The following is a 17500-nucleotide window of genomic DNA, read 5'->3' as shown; positions in this document are numbered from 1 at the left end:
TATGTATATATACATATCTATATACATATATGTATATATACATATCTATATACATATATGTATATATACATATCTATATACATATATGTATATATACATATCTATATACATATATGTATATATACATATCTTTAGACATATATGTATATATACATATGTATAGACATATATGTATATATACATATCTATAGACATATATGTATATATACATATCTATAGACATATATGTATATATACATATCTATATACATATATGTATATATACATATCTATATACATATATGTATATATACATATCTATAGACATATATGTATATATACATATCTATAGACATATATGTATATATACATATCTATAGACATATATGTATATATACATATCTATAGACATATATGTATATATACATATCTATATACATATATGTATATATACATATCTATATACATATATGTATATATACATATCTATATACATATATGTATATATACATATCTATATACATATATGTATATATACACATCTATATACATATATGTATATATACACATCTATACATAGATATGTATACATATCTATATATAGATATGTATTTATACATATCTATATACATATACACACATAAATATATATGCATATGAATACATATCTATATGTATATACATATATACACACACAAATATATATGTATATGAATACATACATACACACACACATATATGTATATATGTGTAATTATATATATATATATAATATATATATACATACATATATAATATATATATATATATATATACACACACACACGTGTATACATATATACACACAAATATGTATATATATATGTATGAGTAATATATATATATATATATATATATATATATAGATAGTCAGCCACCCATTGACAATCAATGGGTGGCTGACTAAATACTTGTTTGCCCCACTGTGTATATATATATATATATATATATATATATACACACACACACACACACACATGTGATATATATATATATGCATATACACACACAAATGTATATTTAAACACATGTATACATATACACATGCATTTGTACCTGTTGATACATTCGTGTACATATGTATGATGCCTTCAATCAATTAAACCCTTGCTGCCACCTGGTGGCCACGAAGGAGTATTGTGTTACAAAATGTTTCAATAAAAACAGTTAAGTCTGTTTTTGTAGGTTTTATTGAAAGATCATGCAGTGCACTTCCATGGTGGGAGGTAACATCAGTTTCAAGGATACACGAGACAGTACTCCGTACAAAAACATAACTAAACATGAAGGAATGTAACAAATTAAATAGCAGTAAGTGGCAGGGGGGGGAAAAGGTGCAACACTAATAGTTTGCACTGCTGATCTTAAAAGTAGTTTGTAACCCTGTCGTGTAAATACAAAAACAACCTAGACGTGGGAACTTAAAATGTCAAAAAAGCAATAAATTACTTGCGTTTACTGGGGGAACTGAGGTGGCATAGCGTAGGACACCAGGGGGGGAGGAGCCTGTGCCGGGGGGAAAGAGAACTGGTTGCCGTTCTGCTGGCCCTGGAAGTTGTTCTGAGGGGGAAAGGCGGCTGCCTGGTTGTTGAAGGACTGTCCATTGTTGCCGTTGTAGCTCCCCCCGCTGAAGCCGTTGCTGCTGCCACCACCGCTATTGTTGTTGTTGTTGGCGCCGTAGCCTCCATTTTGAGTGTTTGTGTTGAATGACTTGCTTGGTCCGTTGTCAAAGCTTCGACCGCCGTCCCTATCCCGATAACTGCCATAATCTCTCCTTCCTGAAGAATACCTATCCCGGCGGTCAAAGTCACCACCTCTCCCTCCCCTTGAACGACCTGCGGGAGCAAGGGACAGACACGTTGGATTGTTTTGAGGCATGGTAACATCCACCTAAAGAAGCATCCATGGTCTTTAACAAGCAGCAGAGAAATAAAATGGCTGCCGTTGACAGCGCAGTTTCTGTATCTCACCAATTTGATTTACCTCCTCTGACTTCCGCCATTTGGAGGAGCTTGGGGTTGATGGCTTGGTTGGCCTCGCGGAGCACAGAGACGAGGTCGCTGGCCTGCCTCATGTTGTTGGGGGTGAAGAAGGTGTACGCCGTGCCCGTCTTTTGGCTACGGGCCGTCCGGCCGATGCGGTGGATATAGTCCTCAGAGTTGTTGGGGTAGTCAAAGTTGATGACAAATTTCACGTCCTCAACATCTGCAAGATTGTGTTGCGGTGTGGCAAAAAGGAAGAGGAGGACAGCACACAAAAGACGTGCGCCGGCGCCACCACAACAACCAGATCAGACACAGCAGTGTTAGTAGCATCGTGGTGCGGGGAACGCGACAAAAGTCCAACAGGCTGCGAGTCAAATGGCGTTAGACTACGGTGGGAAGAGAGAAACGATGCACACTCCATAGGCTTTAATCGAGGGGATTGAGGAGGAGTTGGGGGGGGAATAAAAAAAAACTCTCCAGGCCTTGGCTGAAGCACCATCAAGTCTTCCCTGGTTGGAGTATGCATTGACTAGTCCTTTCCCATGGCAGTCATTACACTAACGCTAAGACTTTGGTAGGACGCCTACACCCCGGCGGCAAGATTATCCCAGTGATCAAAGTCTCTCGTTGGCAGGTCTCGACATGACTTTGTAACGCAGGCGAGGGAGGAGTGTGAGCTTGGATTTTTGCCCACGGGTGTCCAACTAGCATGTCCACTGTCACCAAAAGCGCCAGTAGCCATGTTATTGCAGAGGTGAGATTCCAATCGATCTTACAAGCTGCTCATCCGACAGAAGTTGAACTGCAACAGCGACGCCACCCATGCTTTACAACACGTCTGCGCAACCAAAAGCACCTTTGGAACAGTTACAGAGCCTGGGTGTGTGACGCAGTCCAAACCGTTGCCAGAGAACAGGCGAGTGTGTAGCACACCCCCACTTTTAGATAGGCCAGCGCGATATGCTGCACTCGGACCTTGTCACCTCTGTTTATGAGCACAACTGGGAGACCCGTGCCTCGCCAGTCAGGACACCTCCAAGAATCCTCCTTCCCCCTCTGGAGACCTGGGCTTGTCATGCCAAGGCCCTGCCATACCGACTGCTCCTTTGGGTAAGGGGAGAGACTCGGAAAGAAGCACAAGAGTTAAAGAAAGCAGATACTTTCTTTCTGAAACATTTCAGACACTTCAGGGAGGATACTGACCTAGACCTCTGGAGGCAACATCTGTAGCGATGAGAATGGGAGCCTTGCCGTATTTAAACTCTGAAACATTGGGACAAAGACATTAGCAACTAGTAAACTAAATATGCTGTATTAAAACTCTGAAACATTGGGACAAAGACATTAGCAACTAGTAAACTAAATATGCTGTATTTAAACTGAAACATTGGGACAAAGACATTAGCAACTAGTAAACTAAATGAGTCAAGACATGTCAACTCACCATTAAGAACCCAATCTCTTTCCTGCTGACTCTTATCTCCATGGATACCCATAGCTGGCCATCTACAACATTTCAAGTCATTAATGTATGTTCATGTATTAGGGACAGTCATAACTTACCCATCCCGCCTCATCCTCCTGGTGAGGTCATCACATCGCCTCTTGGTCTCTACAAAGATGATGGTCTTGTTCTCCTTCTCACTCATGATTTCTTCCAGCAGGCGAATTAGTCTTTCACAAGAAAAACACAAAGTTATTTCCATGGTTTGCTGGAGGACCATCTTTACAAATACAAAGAGTACTCACTTGTTTTCTTTCTCGCCATCGTTGCACACATCAACAATTTGCAGGATGTTGTGGTTGGCGCTCAGTTGCAGAGCACCGACGTTGATCTGCACGTAGTCTTTGAGGAAGTCCTCAGCCAGCTGACGCACCTCTTTGGGCCAAGTGGCACTCCACATGAGTGTCTGACGGTCAGGCTGTGTATATATACACAAATGTAAGACTTAACTGGGGTTCAGATGAATGCCAGCTGTAAGTCTAGTAGTCAATTAAAGAAACACTTACTCTGATTTGGTCCACAATCTTCCTGATCTGAGGTTCAAAGCCCATGTCCAGCATTCTGTCAGCCTCGTCCAACACCAAGTAAGTGCAGCGACGCAAATTTGTCTTTCCGGCTTCAAGGAAGTCAATGAGCCGGCCTGGAGTTGCGATACAAATCTCCACACCTTTGAAGGAAAAACATTTTAAAAGATGACATCTCAACACCAGAAATCATGACCAATCAGCAGTCACGCCCTTACCTCTTTCAAGATCACGAATCTGTGGCCCCTTGGGTGCGCCACCGTAGATACAGGTGGTCTTGAGGCGAGAAGCTCTGCCGTACTCTGCAGCCACTTGTTGCACCTGCTGTGCCAGCTCACGCGTCGGGGCAAGCACCAAGCACTGGCAACACAAACATGACAAAGTTTGGTAAGTTCATCTTTAATATGCAAATCACATCAACATCATGATACTTATTCCCATTTCAAATAGTCTTTTTTTTTTATAAAGACAATGTGCACTTACAAGAGGACCCATTTTGAAAAAAGGACTTCATCTAAGAGTCAGCCCACTATTTGGTATCCACAAAAACAGTACTGGGGTGCAACCGCTATGGCCCAACTCATCTGGGCAAAAAGGTTCTGATCATTGTCAGAAATCTGAAAACCAGTGAAGACTATCATTTCTCAAAATGTAATTTGAAGAACCATATCAGTTTGTGTTTGCTAATCTAACCAATCAGATTAAAGGCCTTAAAAGGCTTTTGGGGTTGAGGTCTGCTCAGATGTTTACGGTTTGATGTCAAGACAATATTACATTTTGAATAAGTAGCTTGTGGTCATGGATGTAACAATATCCTTCATATGATTAGTTACCACAGCATTGTTGGATGTGCTCAAAAACTATATACAGTGACATCTTTCAACATTTTATTTGCAGAAATTATACAATATATTTTTAGGACAGAAGAATTAAATATTGTCCTGCCAAGAGCCTTTTTGCTAGTGTTCAAATGAATTTATCCCATAATTTGTAAAGGTTTATCGTTATTTTATATAAAAAGGCAAACCATCTGATTTATACATCATTCAATATAACACGAGGGAAAATTTAAAAATTTAAGAGACACTGTTCAAACTACAAGTGTTCACAAAGTACATTTAGCATAAATATATTGAACCAAATAGTCAAGATTAGGGCTGCAACTAACGATTAATTTGATAATCGATTAATCTGTCTATTACTTCAATTAATCATCAGATAAGAGACAAACTTCATTTCTATTCTTTCCAGTATTTTATTGAAGAAAACCAGCATACTGGCACCATACTTATCTTGATTATTGTTTCTCAGCTGTTTGTACATGTTGCAGTTTATAAATAAAGGTTTATTTAAAAAATAAATAAATAATACTAACTAAAAAAAATAAAAATAAAATTGCCTCTGCGCATAGCATAGATCCAACGAATTGATGACTAAATTAATCGCCAACTATTTATATAATCAATTTTAATCTATTAGTTGTTGCAGCCCTAGTCAAGATTACTTATGTATTATTGGTGTACTTATGGTATACTTATTCAATAACCTCTGTTACAGAGAACAAAGAAACGGGATAAAACTGCTATATGAAAATGGGCAGGATTAATAAATAAACTCTTCTTCCTACTCCTTTTAGGACATGCTGTATTGAAACAACTGGAAATATGTCATGCTTCCAATGCAATTAAGTAAAAATAACAGAACTGGTTCAGTTTATTTCGAACATGCATACAATACAATGTAATGCATCACATCATGTCCGAAAAGGAGAAGGAAGAAGCTGATCTTTAACCCTGCCCCTTTTCATACTATAGCAATTTTGTCCCAGTCCTTGTTCTCTGTAACAGAACAGAGAATAAATAAGTAATATACCATAGTAAGTAAACAAATACATAAATTATCTTTATCTAAAAATGTTTTAAAAGGTTCAATATGTTTCACCATAATTGTTCTGTGTACTTTGTAAACAGTCTCTTAAACTGATATTGGTGCTTTGTTTAATCCATTCCATCATTTAATTCTACATACTCATATGCTCAAAGCCTGTAAGTGTTGTACGGGCGTACAAATGCTTTAAATGACATCTTCCTTTAAGGTTATATTTCTCTGAGCACAAGTCGATTGCTCTGTTAAGTGCACAGCTTGTAGGTTCAATGTGCACATTTGAATATCTATGGTGCGCCGAGAGCAATGTGTCCAGATAAGTTTCGATGGGGGTAAATTGTAATGTTATGTAAATGTTAACATTTAAGCTAGATAGCCAGCTCCTTTCTCCTGTAAATGAGCACTTTCAGCTAACCAGGAGTTTATCACAAAGCGGTTATCGATTACAGCAGTTACTTAAAAACTGGCGGTGTAAAATACTTACAATAGGTCCATCGCCACGCTCCAAGAAAGGCTGGTGGTTGATGTGAACAATTGCAGGCAACAAATACTGTGAAAAGAATGTACAAAATGTAAAAACCAAAGTCATGGTTGTATCAAACCATTTTCGTCAGTTACATACCGAGAGGGTTTTGCCAGAGCCGGTTTGTGCAATGCCAACCATGTCATGGCCACTCAATGCTAAAGGCCAGCCCTGAGCCTGAATGGGGGTCGGTTCAGTCCAGTTTAGCTTGTTGATCACATCCATGACATATGCTGGTGAGGGGGAAATAGACACATCAGTACAAAAATCCATTGTAAAATGCTTAAAGATAACTTCCGTCAACTTACATGGAAAGCTTGCTTCATGGAAATTTACAATGGGATTTGGGCAGTTCCTTCCTTTCACGGTGATAGTCTTCACCCTCCTGTAGTTCTCCACTTCTTGCTACAATAAAGGAATCGGTAGTGTAAGTTTCGGTGATGATGTAACTGCAACACGTGCACAACATGTTGCATAACACCACATGCTCATGCTTTTTTTTTTTTATAAACCTTTATTTATAAATTTCAACATTTACAAACAGTTGAGAAATAATCAAAGTACAAAAACAGTACAAAACAGCACTAGGGGGTTGTAAATTCAAAGTAACTAAAATAGAATGCAACATATATATATATAACAAAGTGCAAAGCCTTAGGCTCACTCAATAACTTAAATTTGGAGCACAGCATCATCGTTTTCACAGCTTTTTTGGTTGTTAGAGGTAGAGAGTGTTTTAACGTAGAGTTCCAATTCTTTTTTAAAGGCGCAACAAAACAGGTCGGGTATTGAGAAACTTACATTTATGAATATAAAAACTTAGCCAATAGTATATATAATGAGGCTGCAAAAGGTCAAATTCATTTTCAATTTTTTTTCCATACAGTGTAAATCTTTAAAAAATAAATAATTTAAAACATTTGTATGCACGTACAACACTTAGAACCTTTAGCATATCAGTATGTGGAATTAAATGATGGAATGGATTAAGTAAAGAAGTTAAACATTGTACGGATGTGATCCAGTTTAAAAGGTTGTTCAAAATAATAGTGCTTACAAAGTACAAAGAAGAATTATGAGAAATACTTTCAACCTTATTGAAAGTAAGATATTCATCTCAGTATGTTAATGACTGAATTAAATTACATATTACAAAACTGTTGTGTATACTAATTCACAGACGTTATTTTAATATATAAAAAAGTCAGTAAATGATCCTATATATTTGTAAACGCTCTGAAGTAGGAAAGGGGTAGGATTAAATAAGCTTTGCTTCTTCCTACTCCTTTTCAGACATGATGAAAAGTGAAATGATATGAAATTATGATGTATTATACTGTAAGTGTGTTCATGTTCAAAATAAACTAAAATAAAGAAAAAGCACAAATTTGTCATGAATATTGTCCAGGATGAAGCGACAGATGCCCTGCCATAGTGTTCAAGTGCTTTCACAAGTCCAAAACAGGTGGTAAACTGTCTGGATGCATGTTACATAAGATGCAACATGCATGTTACATAAGATGCAACATGCATGTTACATAAGGTGCAGGTAACATCAATGTCCTTCTTGTATCTAACCATCATAGACTTTAGAGGTTAATAACCATGAATGATTTTAAAAAGATATCTCTTTGACTTTGTTGGTAAGTAAATACCTGTTAGGAAGGGATCACGTTTTGACCCAGCAGATGTCATTCACATTATCCCAGAGCGCAATTACATAGACACACAATCATTTTGGAATAAGCTGCGCATTTTTGTTATTTTCCTGATCAAAGACTTGTCCTTAACATCTCAAAAACAAAAAGTATTATATTGGGGACTAGGCAAGGGTTATTTTGTGACCCAAAGTTGGATCTGGAGCTAGGTATCTCAACAGTTCAGAAGTGCCAAGCTCCTTGGAGTGATGCTGGACTGCACTCTATCCTGGTCAAAACATATCAGTGTTATAGTTACAAAGATGGGAAGGGCTGTTGGTATTTCAAGGAAATGTGCTGCTTTTGTTGATCCACCTCTTCTTTGTCAGATTGTTAAGAGTTTAGTCTTGTGTCATCTTGACTATTGTGCTACAGTCTGGGCGTCTGCTGCAAGTGGTGAGAACAGTAAGCTGCAGATTGTCCAGAATAGGGCAGCAAGGCTGGTTCTTGGTTGTTCACTAAGAACCAATGTGAACCAAATGCATGCTTCTCTTTCCTGGCTAACAGTGCAGAACAGGTTGTTGGGTAGAACTCCTGCTTTTCTCATGGCCCAAATAGTTCACAGTAGCACTATACATTAGCACAATACCAGGGCGTCCAGTGAGGGGCATTTTGTACTCCCTCGTCCCAGGAAGAATGCTTTGCGGAAATCTTTTATTTATAAATCTTTATCGCTCTGGAATAACCTGCCTCAAATTCTAACCGGCATTGAAAGTAAACAGGTTTTTAAAAAGAAAGTAATACTTTATCTGGGTCTTTAAATTAGTTTGCTCGTTGATTTGTTTGGCTTTATATTGTGTAGTTATATTTATATGGTAATTATTCTGTGACTGTAAATTGTTTGCTTGTTTTCTTATTGATGCTTATATTTGTTTCTGCATCGTGTAGTTATAATTATATGCTTTTACTTGTAATTGTATTGAATTGTGGACCCCAGGAAGACTAGTGGGTTGTTGAGGCAACCAGCTAATGGGGATCCTTAATAAAAAAAATCAAAATCAAAGCAAAGTTTCCCCACACCACATGCTCACGCTATACCCACCATGGGTCTCCTGGTGACGTCAGGGTGCTCCTGGTAGAAGTTCTTCTCGAACTTGGGCAGCTCGTCCAGGTTCCAGTGTTTCTTCCGCAGGCGATCGCCGGGGTTGCCGAACTTTCCTCCCCCGCCACCGCCGCCACCTCGGCCGCCGCCAAAGCGAGGAGGGCCGCCGCCATAGCTGAAACACACGGTCGCTCAAATCAGACAAAGTACGGAGGCTGGGACGTGTAAGTGAGTCATAGTTGAGGGAAGTTGACGAGGTGTCATATACTTTCCCGCCAGTAGAGGAACAATGGACGCAGCCGGCATTTTGTATGCGCGATAACACTCCTTGTTGCCACATGGCGACCGGCCGGTTAGCTCCAAATGATAGCAACTCGTGCTATCGCATAAACACGCCATTTGACTCGACCTTAACGTCGTAATAGTTATCTTGACCGCATTTCCGGTCTATATCGGGGATATTTTAACGTTTAGCGTCGAGTAACGTCGAGCTAACAAAGCTAGCCTGAAGCTAACGGAGGCCGCACAAGGCCTAACTAGGCCTCCAGCCAAAATACACCAGGCTGCTTTTACCCAACTTAACATTGCCGCGATTCGCAACAGTTAAAAATAACACCAAGTAAGAATAAAGAACAAAAATTCAAGCGTTTTTTCGAAATTTAAAGCGTGTTTTTCCTGAGTCATTATCTTGCTCGATGCCGGTCAGCCATTTTCTCACAAGGGGGGGGACGTTGAAGAAGTGGGAAAATGTACTTACCCTCGGTCTCTGTCTCTACCGCGGTCTCTGTCGGAATATCCTGGCATGTTGCTTACTTGTTACGTTTAAATGATAAAAAAAACAGATAAATATGTTTCCCTGGCAGAAAGTTGACGTCGTTGCCGGTATCGCGCTGAAATGCCGGCGAGGAATAAAGGAGGTCCGGCTTATATAGTAGGCGGAAGTTCGACTTCCGCCGTATTCATCCGCAACTTGAGACTGCCGCGATATGTAATGGAAGACAAACGAAACGGGAGTTACACGACGCGTTGGCGTCCTTCCGACAGCTGGGCAATTTTTAACGTTCAAATATGTTCACCATAACAAATATATAAATATATAGTCACGTCCCTATGTTTCGCCCCGTCGCTGTGTTCAGAACAGCCGCTGTGCGCGGAAGAATATGTTCCAACCAGAAACCGGCAATGCGGCTTGTACGGTAAGTGACGTCATCAGGGCCGAGCTCAACGTGATCGCACGGCGTTTCTTTCTTCACCGAATTGACATTCTTTTGCCAAATGAGGATCATATTTACGCTTATATATCTCAATAAAGAACAACATAAATTATTTATATTGTGCTATAGTATTTAATATTATACAAAAAAAACTACGAAAAGAAAATTAAACAAACTAAAAATATCTAACTAGCATGCTAACTAAACATGCATCAAGTACTGGAAAACAATTATTCTGAGGTATATACCCGTCAAAATAACTTAAAAAAAAGCTAACATGCTAACAGTAAACGTGTCAAGTACCAAAAAAAAAATTCTGAGGTGTATACCTGTAAAGGTAGGTAAATAAGCTAACACGCTAACTAGCATGCTAACTAAACAGGAATCAAGTACTGAAAAAAAAATATTCTGAGGTATATATCCGTAAAAATAACAAAAAAAAAGCTAACATGCTAACAGTAAGCTTGCGTCAAGTACCAACATAAATGATTCTGAGGTGTATACCTGTAAAGTTAGGTAGATAAGCTAACACGTTAACTGGCATGCTAACTAAACATGCATCAAGTACTGGAAAAAATTATTCTGACCCATAAAAATAACTTTAAAAAAGCTAACATGCTAACAGTAAACATGTCAAGTACATAAAAAAGGATTCTAAGGTGTATACCTGTAAAGTTAGGTACATAAGCTAACATGCTAACTAGCATGCTAACTAAACATGCATCAATTACTGGAAAAAAATATTCTGAGGTATATACCCGTAAAAATAACTTTTTAAAAAAAGCTAACATGCTAACAGTAAACGTGTCAAGTACCAAAAAGGGATTCTGAGATGTATACCTGTAAAATTAGCAAAAAAAAGCTAACAGTGAGCCTGCGTCAAGTACCAACATAAATGATTCTGAGGTGTATACCTGTAAAGTTAGGTAGATACGCTAACACGCTAACTGGCATGCTAACTAAACATGCATCAAGTACTGGAAAAAATTATTCTGAACCGTAAAAATAACTTAAAAAAAACTAACATGCTAACAGTAAACGTGTCAAGTACCAAAAAAAGGATTCTGAGGTGTATACCTGTAAAATTAGCGAAAAAAAACCTAACATGCTAACAGTAAGCCTGCGTCAAGTACCAACATCAATTATGCTGAGGTGTATACCTGTAAAGTTAGGTAGATAAGCTAACACGCTAACTGGCATGCTAACTAAACATGCATCAAGTACTGGAAAAAATTATTCTGAACCATAAAAATAACTTTAAAAAATTAACATGCTAACAGTAAACGTGTCAAGTACCAAAAAAAGGATTCTGAGGTGTATACCTGTAAAATTAGCGAAAAAAAGCTAACATGCTAACAGTAAGCCTGCGTCAAGTACCAACATAAATGATTCTGAGGTGTATACCTGTAAAGTTAGGTAGATAAGCTAACACGCTAACTGGCATGCTAACTAAACATGCATCAAGTACTGGAAAAAATTATTTTGAACCGTAAAAATAACTTTAAAAAACTAACATGCTAACAGTAAACGTGTCAAGTACCAAAAAAAGGATTCTGAGGTGTATACCTGTAAAATGAGAGAAAAAAGCTTCCATGCTAACAGTAAGCTTGCGTCAAGTACCAACATAAATGATAAATACCTGTTTATGTTCATAGCTTGGAGATCAGAGCTGGCTTTTTATTGGCAAAGACAAAATAAACAGGCCTGGATGAAAAGATGAGGACAAAATGATGAACAATTCCATGGACTGCATTCCCCTCAAAATGCTAGCTGAAAAGCAGAATGTCCCCCAGACTATTCTTCTGGTCTTTGATGGTAAAGAACGCTCCCCAGGTCTGACCCCAACTATTTGACAAGAACTGGATTGGGACAGCGATCAAATGAACACAAATGGATTTAGTGCGGTACAATAAAAGCTGACGTGTGCAACTTGTATGAAAGTGGTCAAGTAAAGAAAAGTTATGTGGAAATGTTCACATCTTCATTTGGGGGAAAAAGGCAAGACTTATTTTGTACAAGGCCTTCCATCGCTAGACGAAGGCAAGTTTAATTGCAACTAAAGACAGACAAATAGAAAAGGCTGGTGTTAACATAGGTTAGAATTGTGGCAGATAATAGTGGAGTGGATCATGCTGTGACAAAAGTAAAAGTCATGATAGAAAAGTAGCAGTGAGCAGAGAAGTGACGTCCTCACCTCTCGAGTCAACGTTTGCTACACCTCCTTTTCTGTCTTTGCAAATGTTAAGTCTTTCCTTTTTTGTAGAAAACATTCATAGATCCACAATCAACGGTGGCAAAGCAGATCACAACTGTGACCAAAGTGTTGACACGACTCGGGAAAGTAGAAAATGTCCCCTGAGAATGTGGCCAGGAAGAAGTCTTGGAAAGCACAAACACGTCATCGCATGTGCGAGTGCTGAAGAAAACTAACATTTGAGCACCTCACCCTTTCAAGGTGGGAAGGAACTTTGGAAATCATTCCATTTATAATTGTGGGGTGGAGAGTGGGAAAAAAACACCCGGAGAAAATCATTTCAATTCATAATTGTGGAGTTGAGAGTGGAAAAAAAAAAAAAAATAACACAAAGAAAACCCTGGAGAAAATCATAAAAAAAATCATAATTGTAGAGTCGAGAGTTTAAAAAACAAAAAACAAAACCCGGAGAAAGTAATTCAAATTAATAATCGTGGAGTCAAGAGTGAAAAACAAACTAACAAAAAAAAAGAAATCCCAGAGAAAATAATTAAAATTAATAGTTTTTGGATTTGAGAGTAAAAAATAAATTAAAAAAACACCCGGAGAAAATCATTGCAATTCATAATTGTGGAGAGTGAATAATTGTGGATTTGAGAGTGAAAAAACCCCCCCAAAAAAACAACACAAAGAAAACCCCGGAGAAAATCATAAAAAATCACAATTGTAGAGTCAAGAGTTTAAAAATAAACAAAAAAACTGGAGATAATAATTAAAATTCATAATTGTGGAGTTAAGAGTGAAAAAAAACAAAAACCCACGAAGATAATTAAATTTCATAATCGTGGAGTCAAGAGTGAAAAACAAACTAACAAAAAAAAAAAGAAATCCCGGAGAAAATAATTAAAATTAATAATTTTGGATTTGAGAGTAAAAAATATATAAAAAAACACCCGGAGAAAATCATTGCAATTCATAATTGTGGAGAGTGAATAATTGTGGATTTGAGAGTGAAAAAAAAAACCAAAAAAGACAACACAAAGAAAACCCCGGAGAAAATCATAAAAAAATCACAATTGTAGAGTCAAGAGTTTAAAAATAAACAAAAAAACTGGAGATAATAATTAAAATTCATAATTGTGGAGTAAAGAGTGAAAAAAAACAAAAACCCACAAAGATAATTAAATTTCATAATCGTGGAGTCAAGAGTGAAAAACAAACTAACAAAAAAAAAGAAATCCCGGAGAAAATAATTAAAATTAATAATTTTGGATTTGAGAGTAAAAAATAAATAAAAAAAACACCCGGAGAAAATCATTGCAATTCATAATTGTGGAGAGTGAATAATTGTGGATTTGAGAGTGAAAAAAAACCCCCAAAAAAACCAACACAAATAAAACCCCAGAGAAAATCATAAAAAAATCACAATTGTAGAGTCAAGAGTTTAAAAATAAACAAAAAAACTGGTGATAATAATTAAAATTCATAATTGTGGAGTTAAGAGTGAAAAAAAACAAAAAACCCACAAAGATAATTAAATTTCATAATCGTGGAGTAAAGAGTGAAAAAAAACCCAGAGAAAATCATTAAAATTCATTATTGTGGAGTTTAGAGTCAAAAAAACAAAACAAAAAAAGGAAAAAATAATTAAAAAAATATAATTTGGGAGTAAAGAGTGAAAACAAACAAAAAAAAACCTGCAGACAATCATTCAAATTCATAATTGTAGAGTGGAGAGTGAAAAACAACAACCTTGAAAATAAATACAAATCACAATTGTGGGTCAAGGAGGGTAAAAAACAAACAAACCCTGTAGAAAATCATTCAAAGTCCTAATTGTAGAGTCCAGACTTCAACATTTTAGTGTGTAGTACAAATAAAGTATGTTTTTAAAGGCTCTGCTGACTTTTGACTGATTTCATTCAAAAAAAAAAGAAGCTTTTTGTGTGAAATTATGAGTTCATCTTTTTTGTGTTTGAAAATCCAAACCCCTTTTGCGTGAAACAAAAAAAGCGTGGCTCCGATGGTAGAGCGGCGGTGCAGAAAGGTGAGGGCTCCTGGTACCACATCCTAGCCGGTGCCCAAAACTTTGGTCATCCCAATGAAACTTTCCTGGCTTTAAGAAAGGGGACTTGTAATAATAAATTAGATATATTATATCCTTCTTTCCATTCCCGCTGGGACATGAAAAGATGCCGTGTGTAAAAGAGGGTTGCGGGTGCGATGCTAGCGTCTTTGGAGAGGGTTCAGTGTGTCGTCCTGGCATCGAGTGCTTTTTGTCCTGCCGCGAGTGCTTGTGGTTACCTTCTTACCCTGTACTCTGGCCAACACACCAATTGTGTGTGTGTGTGTGTGTGTGGGTGTTGCTACATGTTTTGGTGTTTAGAAAAATGCTTGGTGAAAGGAGAAAAGGTGAGTTTTTAGCAGCTGCAGTCTTCTGGATACTAAAAGATGAAATATGTTGCTCATTGGAGCTCACACTCGTCCAGGATTGGCGCCCACTTTTCCAGTCACTCCACAGCGAAGCCGCACGTCTCCTCGATGGCGGTCAGCAGCTTGTCGTACAGTTTGTCGTAGCTCTCGTAGGGCGGAATGTCGATCCGGTTGAAACTGGAAGAGAAGACAAGTGTGTAGAAGTAAATACTTTTGGAGCACATTTTACTCACAACAACCCTGAGAGCAAGTTTCCATAACCTGACAATTCCCGGTTTCATCTTTAAGAAGTGCACCCTCCTAAAATGTGCACACAATTTGTTGGGTTTATGCAAAATATTGTTGATCAACATTGGCTTTTGCTTTATGGTGGAGACAGAAAAGCAAGCACAAATAAGCAACCGCATGTGGGGAATAAAAAGCCCACAGAAATAACAAAGTTTCTTGATCCTCACCCTAAGGAATCCTTTATAGTTAATATTGTTACATCATAGTTAATATGTTACATCATAGTTAATATATATATATATATATATATATATATATATATATACACACACATATATATATATATATATATATATACACACACACATATATATATGTGTATATATATATACATATATATATATATATATACATATATATATATATATATATATATATATATATATATATATATATATATATATATATATATATATATATATATATATATATATATATATATATATACACACACATATATACATATATATATATATATATATATATATATATATATATATATATATATATACACACACACATATATATATGAATGAAATAAGTTTATTTCGGTCATATGATCAACCATTAACCATTTTGTGTGACAGTACAGTACAAATTATACATATATAACAATCATACACATTTACACACAAAAAGAAAAGAAAAGAAAAGAAAAAAGCATGACCGAAAAAGGAATAGCCTGAAGCCAAGGCTTATATTTGCCTATCCTATACCTTCACTGAAAATAAGATTACCTGGAACATCAACATTAAAAAGAAAAAAAAAAATCAATGGGATGAAAGTAATCGTTGCTATATTTTATAATTTTCAATTATTTCACCTTTCAATGTTTTCTTAAACCTTAACAAAGAAGTACATGTCTTCAACTCATCACTGAGCTTGTTCCACCATTTAACTCCTAAAACTGAAATACATTTGTATTTTGTATTTGTTCTTGCTTTACATATTTCGAAAACCAATATCCCCCGTAAATTATAGTTTACTCCTCTTAATTGAAATAACCTAAGAATACAAGCTGGAAGGCTGTTGTTCTTTACTCGAAACATAATTTCCATTGTTTTTAAAAACACAATATCTGAAAATTTTAACACATTAGAACTTATAAATAATGGATTGGTATGTTCATAGTAGCACGCTTTGTGTATTATTCTAATGACCCTTTTTTGAAGTTTAATTATTGGGTCTACGTTTGTTTTATAAACATTTCCCCAAACTTCAACACAATATGTTAAATATGGAAAAATAAAAGAATAATATAACATATGCAAACATTTCTTATTCAGCATGTGTTTTACTTTATAAAGAATAGCAATGGATTTGGATATTTTTCCCTTTATATATTCAATATGCGGTTTCCAACATAATTTATGATCAATTATTATTCCCAAGAATTTAGTTTCATATACTCTATCAATTTCCACTTGATTTAATTTTAATTTTGCTTCACAGTTTGTCCTTGCACCACTAAACACCATAAACTTAGTTTTCTTATCATTTAATGATAACTTATTAATATCAAACCATTTTTTTAGCTGAATCAACTCAACCTCTATTATCCTCAACACTTCCTTCAAGTCTTCTCCTGAACAATATACATTTGTATCATCTGCAAACATAATAAATTTCAATTTATTAGACACTGAACAAATATCATTTAAATATAGTATAAATAACTTAGGTCCCAATACCGAGCCTTGTGGCACCCCACAAGTTACTCTTCTTGGCTGTGATTTAGTCTTATTAATTTCCACATATTGAGATCTATTGCTTAAATAACTACTTAACCACTGTTGTGAAACACCTCTTATGCCATACTTTTCCAATTTTTGCAGAAGTAAGGAATGATCGATTGTGTCAAAAGCTTTACATAAGTCAATAAATACTCCAACGGTGTGTTGTTTCTTTTCTATTGCTGTAGCTACGTTTTCTACAAAGTCCATCACTGCTAGGGATGTAGATCGATTACTCCTGAAGCCATACTGCTGATCATTCAGTAGCTCATGTTTGTCAATGAACTGATCAAGTCTATTTACAAATAATTTCTCAAGAATTTTTGCAAATTGAGGTAGTAGAGACACAGGTCTATAATTTGAGACCATGTGTTTATCACCATTTTTATAAATTGGAATAACTTTAGCAATTTTCATTTTGTCAGGAAAAGTTCCAGTTGATAAAGATTTATTACATATAT

The 17500-nt window shown here is 36.4% G+C and overlaps 2 protein-coding genes across 3 annotated transcripts in view; both read right to left on the bottom strand.

The window, feature by feature from the left end:
• Nucleotides 1–1190: 1190 nt before the first annotated feature.
• On the bottom strand, nucleotides 1191–10102 carry ddx5 (DEAD (Asp-Glu-Ala-Asp) box helicase 5). 2 transcript variants are annotated; one of them, XM_062037072.1, is made up of 13 exons: nucleotides 9935–10102; nucleotides 9178–9352; nucleotides 6747–6843; nucleotides 6538–6671; nucleotides 6400–6465; nucleotides 4250–4391; nucleotides 4014–4174; nucleotides 3753–3925; nucleotides 3567–3677; nucleotides 3448–3509; nucleotides 3207–3266; nucleotides 2002–2223; nucleotides 1191–1853 (listed from the first exon to the last, which is right to left on the bottom strand). In XM_062037072.1, the coding sequence occupies exons 1-13, from the start codon at nucleotides 9979–9981 to the stop codon at nucleotides 1474–1476; spliced, it is 1830 nt and encodes a 609-aa protein (XP_061893056.1). In that variant the 5' UTR covers nucleotides 9982–10102; the 3' UTR covers nucleotides 1191–1473. The 2 variants fall into 2 exon arrangements, with proteins under 2 accessions (XP_061893056.1, XP_061893057.1); XM_062037073.1 differs by having other exon boundaries at nucleotides 1685–1853; nucleotides 1989–2223.
• Nucleotides 10103–12636: 2534 nt separating this feature from the next.
• The window catches only part of smurf2 (SMAD specific E3 ubiquitin protein ligase 2), a 170662-nt gene continuing 165798 nt past the window's right edge, over nucleotides 12637–17500 (bottom strand). The window contains exon 19 of the mRNA XM_062037071.1: nucleotides 12637–15195. Coding sequence (XP_061893055.1) covers nucleotides 15096–15195 — 100 coding nt within the window. The 3' untranslated portion in view covers nucleotides 12637–15095. The remainder of the gene's footprint in view (nucleotides 15196–17500) is intronic.

This window comes from Entelurus aequoreus, linkage group LG25, assembly GCF_033978785.1.
Source record: "Entelurus aequoreus isolate RoL-2023_Sb linkage group LG25, RoL_Eaeq_v1.1, whole genome shotgun sequence".
Taxonomy (NCBI): domain Eukaryota; kingdom Metazoa; phylum Chordata; class Actinopteri; order Syngnathiformes; family Syngnathidae; genus Entelurus; species Entelurus aequoreus.
The sequence above is the reverse complement of the archived record's forward strand: the minus strand, read 5'-3'. Positions and strand labels throughout refer to the sequence as shown.